Here is a 6,904-nt window from a genome sequence, read left to right as displayed (position 1 = left end):
GGGATCCTTTGCCGGTAAGTACAGCACAAGTACTGATTCGGGATCCTTTGCAGATGAAGTACAGAACAAGTACTGATTCAGGATCCCTCGGGCTCTGGAGGTTGGCCATGCCAGCCTGGGCCAGTAGATTTGGCTTCTCTGGTCATGGGTTTCCCAGGGGGAAGATGACTTCCCCCTTGGCCCCTACCTTAAAGCATTCCGTGGGGTCAATTGCCCATACTGAGATAGTAAGGTCGATAACCACGGATGAACTTATTTACCAAAGTTTTCAACCTCCTTGCCAACTTTCTTTTTTTGCCAACTTTCTTTTTAATTATCAGGGCTCCCCACAGAAGTTGTCAGTTAATCAGCAAATCATTATCCAGCACCTACTATATATGGGACCCCCCACATAGTCAATGAGGCCTATTCCAAGATAAGCATAAGGCATCATCTTTGTCCTTGAGGGCCTGTCTCCAAGCTTGGGGAGCTTGTACGATAGGTGAGACCACAGCACAGAAAGCCCTGGTGGGCTGAATATTCAGCACCCAGCTATGGGACACAAACTACAGACATGGAATTGGGAAGAACATCAGCTGCGACTAGAAACCAGGGTTTCCAAGACCAAGACAAAGTGGCATTTCAAGACAGCATTGACGGATGGCTAGCTTTTAGAGAAGAGGAAGGGAATGGCATTCCAGGAGGGAGGAACTCTGAGAGCTAAGGTTCCAAGGCTGGACAGAGTAGAGTACACTAGGCAAGCTGCTACTGGAACTGAGGGGGCGTGAGTGAGCAGTGGGAACAGAGGCCGGAGCCAGATTTCAGAAGACTTAAATGCCTGGCACCATAAGCCAGTCTTGGAGTGGGAACAAAAGACTGTGAGCTGGGCGACCTGGTGAACACTGGAATCTGCTCCGTTTGAATTTCCTGTCCTGCCTCTGCTGGAGATCAGAGGCACTTGGCACCTGAGGGAGGGCTAACCACCAGAGTACGTGCAACCAGGTGTGTTCTAAAGCCATCCCAGCTGAGAGGCACCAGGATGCCAAAGAAGGGCAGCGTTCCTTGGGAGCAGGGTCGCATTCCATCTCTGAACACAGAAATCCTGTGCCCAAAATATGTTTGAGAAGCAACACTTAACATTACATCTGATCAACTGCTGCCTAGCCCACTGGGACCTTTCTGCTCCCATACTGCATGAGTAAAGCAAACAGGCCTGGGCAGGACCTGCTAAATCTCCATCACATCCCCACCGCTACCACCACCACCCCCACCACCCCCATTCTGTCAGCTAGCAGACCAACAGGAGAAGGTGGGGTCCCAGGAACCAGGCCTTCCGTGAATGGGCTGCTTGGCCTTCCACGCAGAGCTCAGCAACACAAGCTGGTGGCAGAGAGTGCCAGAGAGAGGTACACCCACAGCACACTCCATGTGAACAGCACCAGGCTCAGCCTGAAAGTCCCATCCACACACACACCATCCCAGGGACCTCTTCAGACCTGAAGACCAGAGATGGCACCAGCAATCGTGCCGGTTCTCATAAGGTCTAGAGAGGCTTAATGATCTCTCTTTCCCGTGAGATGCAGGAGTCAGGGCAACGCGGGCAAAGGGAACGTGTTTACTGAGGTGCTTACTCTCCAAACAGCGCTGACTGGCTTGAGCCCATTACCATTTAACCAGCCGGCTATGATCTGCAGCTAACAGGCATCCCGCACCCACTGCCCTGGCCGACCTCTCCCTGCAGCCCTCTCTGCTCCTGGAAGACAGTGTAAACCTGGCTGCCAACCAGCTGCAGCCCCACCACATGAGGAGGCTGGCACTAACCTTTCAGCTCATAGACCAGGAGAAAGGACCCATCTCGACCCCGCATTGATCACTTTTCACAATGCAAAGAAAGAAATTATAACCTGAATCGCTTGAAAGTGTAAATGCCTGTGCCTGCCAGGAAATATACCCTTGCTATTTAGACTCGATGGCAGGGAATCTGGTTTGGTTTGGGTTGTGTGGTTGGTTTATTCTGCTCCAGCTCAGGAGAAGAACTTTAAATCCCTTCAGAAGGTTCCTGTTTTATAAGAAGCCCCTGGTGGGTGCAGAGTCCCTCTGAAACCTCCACCTTCCCCGGCCATTCATAAACTTCTCAATACCCATGCAACTCGATCCGGAGCTTTCTCCCCCTCTGCCCTAAATGCGTGCGTGTCCACGAGCACACTTCGAGAAAAAGGCACCAGCGAGGCATGCTTGCCGAAGCTTGCAGCATGGCAGTGTGAGAAATGCAAGCGCGCATGCCACGCCGGCCCTGCGCTGACATCAAAAACATCCCCCGCCAAAGGAAAGCCAGCCTGGGAAAGGAGCCGGGCCAGGGACCGCCTCCCCGGGCAAGGTAACCGTGCCGCCGCCGCGATGCCCCCGCCAGCCAGGAAGTCCCTTCCCGCGGGGTGCTCGGCGCCCCGGCCAGCCCAGTCCTGCCGGGGCTCTCGGGAGGCTCGAGCGGGTGGCCGGGGGCGCCTGGAAAGGGGCTCCCCTGAGCTGACTCTGCGGGCCCGGGGCTCCCACCCCTGCCCGGCGGCGAAGGCAAACACAAAAACCGCAGGCTGCCCCACGAGCACACGCTGCCACGCCCGCGTCCACACACCCCTACCTTTCACCGTCCATTGTGCGAGGCCCGGCCGGGCTGGCCGCCGCGGAACGCCGCCTGCGCCCGGGGATCGCAGCCCCGCTCCCCAGTCCTCCGCTTCGCCCAGCCCCCCGGCGGGGATCGGCTCAGCAGCCGTGATTCAGCAATGGCTGCAGTGGAAGCCGCCTCCCTCTGGGTCCTCCTCCCGCGGACCTCCTGGCGCGGCAGCTTCTACCGCAGCGGCAGCAGCAGCGCACGTCTTACCCAGAGCTCCCTGCAGCCCTTTCAGCGGCTAAAAGCAGCAGCCCACTGGCTCCCCTCCCCCGCAGGCCGGCTGCTCCTCGTCTCCTAGGAACCGCGGCGGCGCCGGCTAACCCAGGGCGCTGCCACCTTGCCGCCTGCCTCCGCATCTGCCCGGGCATCCCCAGCCCAGCCGGCTGACCCGCCCGGCCGCTGCCCGCCTCCCCCGCCCAGCGGCCCAGGCGCCGGCCCTCGCCCCCTCGCCCCCTCCCCCGGCCCGCGGGCGACGAGGCGGTCAGGCGGGTCAGATGGCGGGCAGCCGAGTGGATGCACCTGGGGAAATCCACGCGAGGGCACAGGTCGTGTTCCGGTGCCTCCTCCCCCAAATCTACGGTAGCTCCGAGAGGCTGCCACATGGAGGGAGGGAGGGAAGTTGGAGAGAAGAGCCTGCTAGAACTGAGAGCACGGAGGGGTGGGGGGCAGTAGACACGGGGAGAAATGTGTGAAACGGACCCACACCGTTTTGGACCACAAGCGACCCAAGACCGGTGCGGTAAAGCCATCACAGTGGATGCTGCACGCACGTATTTCCTTCCCTGGGCCCCGCTCAAAAGCCCACAAGTTTCAGAGCGCACCGTGGAACCCTAAAATACCTTTTCTCCAGTCTGCTGCATGAAAATTGCAACTGAAGCTGTGGCTCCAACCACTGAGCCTCCCTCCCACCGAACGTCCAGCTGCGGCTGAAGGCCTCTCACAAACCCTGTATTCTCCCTCAACTCGAGCTCGTTTACACTCCAGCCCCCGATGCCTTCCCTAGTCTTCGCCTGGAGGCCAGTCGCATCCCTTCTCCTAATTAAACTTTCCCCTGATCGTGCCAATAATCACCAATCACCTTCAGAATGGCCTCACCTCACACCTACTCTGTTGCCCTGTTGCCCAAAGGAACAAATAACCCTGTGGAAGGCAGGGCAAGCCTGTGTCTCCTAGTCACATCCAAGATGCTCAGGGGCGACTGGGGCAATCGGCTCCTGGTGATGGCTTAAATCAGCCATGAAAACTGGTTCCGAAGCCCGCGGCATGCCTCAGAAAAGCAGAGGGGTGTCTCTGCTCTGGGATGCTTCAGCGGTCTCCCATACTGCTGGTCTTCAGCTGAGTGACTTTCAGCAAGTCTTCCCGCAAGCCCCACCCCACTCCCTGCCCCCTCTCTGGTGCCAGCCCTTCATCTGTAAGATAGGGTCCGTCTACACAGTCCCATCCAGCCTCATAATTCCGATTCTAAAAATGTTTTCTCAATATTCCATGCTCCTCATTACTGTAATCAGTAAGAATGTTTACGCTGAAATTTTACTGGAGCCTATAATGTTTGGTAGGGCTTTAGGGACGATAACCTGGTGTATGTCAAAGTCTGAGACACTCAGGGAATCTATTACTGTCATAACGTTGACCTGTTAATTTTCTTTGCTGTTCCAACGCCCTGAAGCCAGTGGTTCAGAAAAAGGTGGAAGGGACCCAAGGGAGAACAGATATTGAGATAGAACTAAGGGCAATTTAAACTTCATACAACTTTCAAAAGTCAAAGATGAACTCCCCTCACACCCCGGCGTCCTTGTGGCTGAGGGCATTACTCAAAGTCACTCTTCCTCAAGGGACGAGAGACCCCAGTGATTTTATTCACCACTTCTTCCCTTCACAACAACAGCCCTCCTATCTTTTCCCGCTCTGGCCCTTCCGCCTCTATCAAAGTATCTGCTACAGATATTTCCTCCTCGAGACGAATCACAGGGACCAGGAGAAGCTGCACTTCACAAATCAGGAAGCAACATGGCAGAACCTGTGTCAGAGGGCAGACACACACCAGGAAGAAAACTGGGTGATTCATCCAAGGGACATAAGCAGGAGTCCTCCTTCGCATATGCTTGTTTTACCACATGACAGGAAAGGGGGGAAATGCAGCATTGAACAAACTAGAGAAAGAAAGATCAGAGAAGGAAGCAGTTAAGGACTGGCCATAACCCCAGTCCTTATCTAAAAGACAGAGTCTTATGTATCCACGTTTCCATATTCAACTATTGAGAGCCATGGGAAGGAGCCTACAGAATTCCTTTGGCCACGATAGCCAATGTCCCCAGAGGGGAAGTGGAGCACTTTCCCCTTCCTTACCCTGTATTTACTCCTCCCTCCAGCCGGTGAGAGGTAGGCGAACAGGTAACACTCAGAGAGGGGCCAGACAAGAACGGTCACCTCGCAAAACCGAGGTCAGAGCTGAGCCAAGAATCAAAATCTCCAGACTCGGAGGGCCAAGTTCTTAGCCTTCATCTCCAGATTCAGAGAGAACGTTTTGACATGTTCTGCTTTATGATCCATATGCTTTCTAGGCCCCCGTCTGAATGTGGGTCCAGGCTAATTTTCCTGACCGGAATTCAGATCAACAATTGGTGTTACTGAATTCTTCCAGAAGAAGAGATTCAACGGAACCAAAATGGTCTACCTGGGGGTGGGGTCGGAGGGAGGCCCCCTTCTGGATTGATTGACCAACAGCAGAGACCACCCTCCTTTCCACATCCAAGGCTTCTCCCAACGCCTACCAAGTGGCCCCAGCCTCCATTCCACTGCCATTTTCCCAGCCACTCACCCACGTTGTTAGGAACACTGTAGCTCTGGGAAGAGACTGTGGAGAGAGAAAACTTTGTTGTTTTTGTTAAGCTGCGTTTCGCCTAGAACATTCTCTTTCCCGCCCTCCATCTCTACACAAGGAGCCAGGGCAGCCGTTTTGCTGAGAACAGCTACCAACCCCAAACCAAACTCGCCACCATCCAGTCAATGCTGACTCATAGCGACCTCCGGTGGGTTTTCGAGACAATAACTATTTACAGGAGTAGTAAACCCAGTTGTTCTTCCACGAAGCTGCTGGTGGTTTCAAACTGCTGACCATGAAGATCACAGCCTAACACGTAACCACTATGACACCAGGGCTCCTGAAGACAGCTAAAGCAACTGTTTTCCCATTTAAATGTCATTTTCCCTCTTTTCGCTATTTTTGTCCTCCTCTTCCTCCTTCTCCGCTCTTCCTCCTAAAGAACTTCTGTCCCTCACATTTTCAGCACAGTGGTCCCACACCTGATTTGGCATTACCATCATCAGTCCAGCAGGTTAAAATCGCAGGTGTTACGGACCCAAATGGTATGAGAAAACTGTTTAGGGTTATGGGACTCTTCCATATCTTGATTATGGTGGTACTTACATGACTGCATAAAGCTACTAGAAAGGAGTGAATTTTACTTTATGTAAATTATGCTTCAGTAAACCTGGGGGGGAAAAGAAAACGCAGGTGTAGGATCAGGCGCTACCGCACACTTAAAGATTCAGAGTCAGAAAAGCAGAAAGTTCAGTGACCTCCAGAGGTGACTCTAATGTATAACCACATAAAGTCCACATAGAACAATTAAAAGAGCCCACATCATTAAGACTGGATAGACCAGGCTCCAAATGTACCTACATGACCCTAAGCAAATTGCTTTTTTACATCTCCATTTTCTCACCTATGCAAATGTGATACTAGTTCCTCCCCATGGTTGTTAAGTTTAAATGTGAATGAATATAAAGCCCTAAGCACATAGCCCAGCCTGTCACAGGCACTCACAGCTATTCTCCACCCTGCTGACACCGGATCAATTCCAACGCATAGTGACTTTGTAAATCTTTACTGGAGCACACAGCTTCATCTTCCTCCCAGACAGTAGCTGGTGGGTTTGAACTACCGACCTTTTGGTTGGCAGCCCAACGCTTACCCGTTGTGCCACCAGGGCTCTCCTTGGCAGCTTTTCTTTTCAACGTTCATGCCAATGCTACCAAATACCAGTTCTGGGAGCCCTTGGGGCTAGACTCAAGAAGGAAGGGTCAGCGCGTGGGCCACAGCGCCGGGATTCTCACAGAGCCATCTCCTACTTCCAGTGGCCACTGTTGCCAGTAAAGTCCTAGAGAAGCCGTGGAGCTAAATTAAGGCTTACTCACACCTGTCATGCCAAACCTTCCCCCAGATTCTGGTGGTTACTGAACGAACTCTTCCTAGGGCTC

General features: G+C 53.6%; 1 protein-coding gene across 1 annotated transcript in view; it reads right to left on the bottom strand.

Moving 5' to 3' along the window:
• The window catches only part of KLHL3 (kelch like family member 3), a 133,929-nt gene extending 131,112 nt beyond the window's left edge, over nt 1-2,817 (bottom strand). Inside the window, exon 1 of the mRNA XM_045285035.1 lies at nt 2,615-2,817. Within this exon, the coding sequence (XP_045140970.1) occupies nt 2,615-2,628 (14 nt within the window). The 5' untranslated portion in view covers nt 2,629-2,817. The remainder of the gene's footprint in view (nt 1-2,614) is intronic.
• Nucleotides 2,818-6,904: the final 4,087 nt, after the last annotated feature.

This window comes from Echinops telfairi, unplaced genomic scaffold, assembly GCF_000313985.2.
Source record: "Echinops telfairi isolate 266 unplaced genomic scaffold, ASM31398v2 ScPeMD7_7469;HRSCAF=8507_1, whole genome shotgun sequence".
In the NCBI taxonomy this organism is placed as follows: Eukaryota; Metazoa; Chordata; class Mammalia; order Afrosoricida; family Tenrecidae; genus Echinops; species Echinops telfairi.
This window is presented reverse-complemented; position numbering and strand designations above follow the sequence as displayed.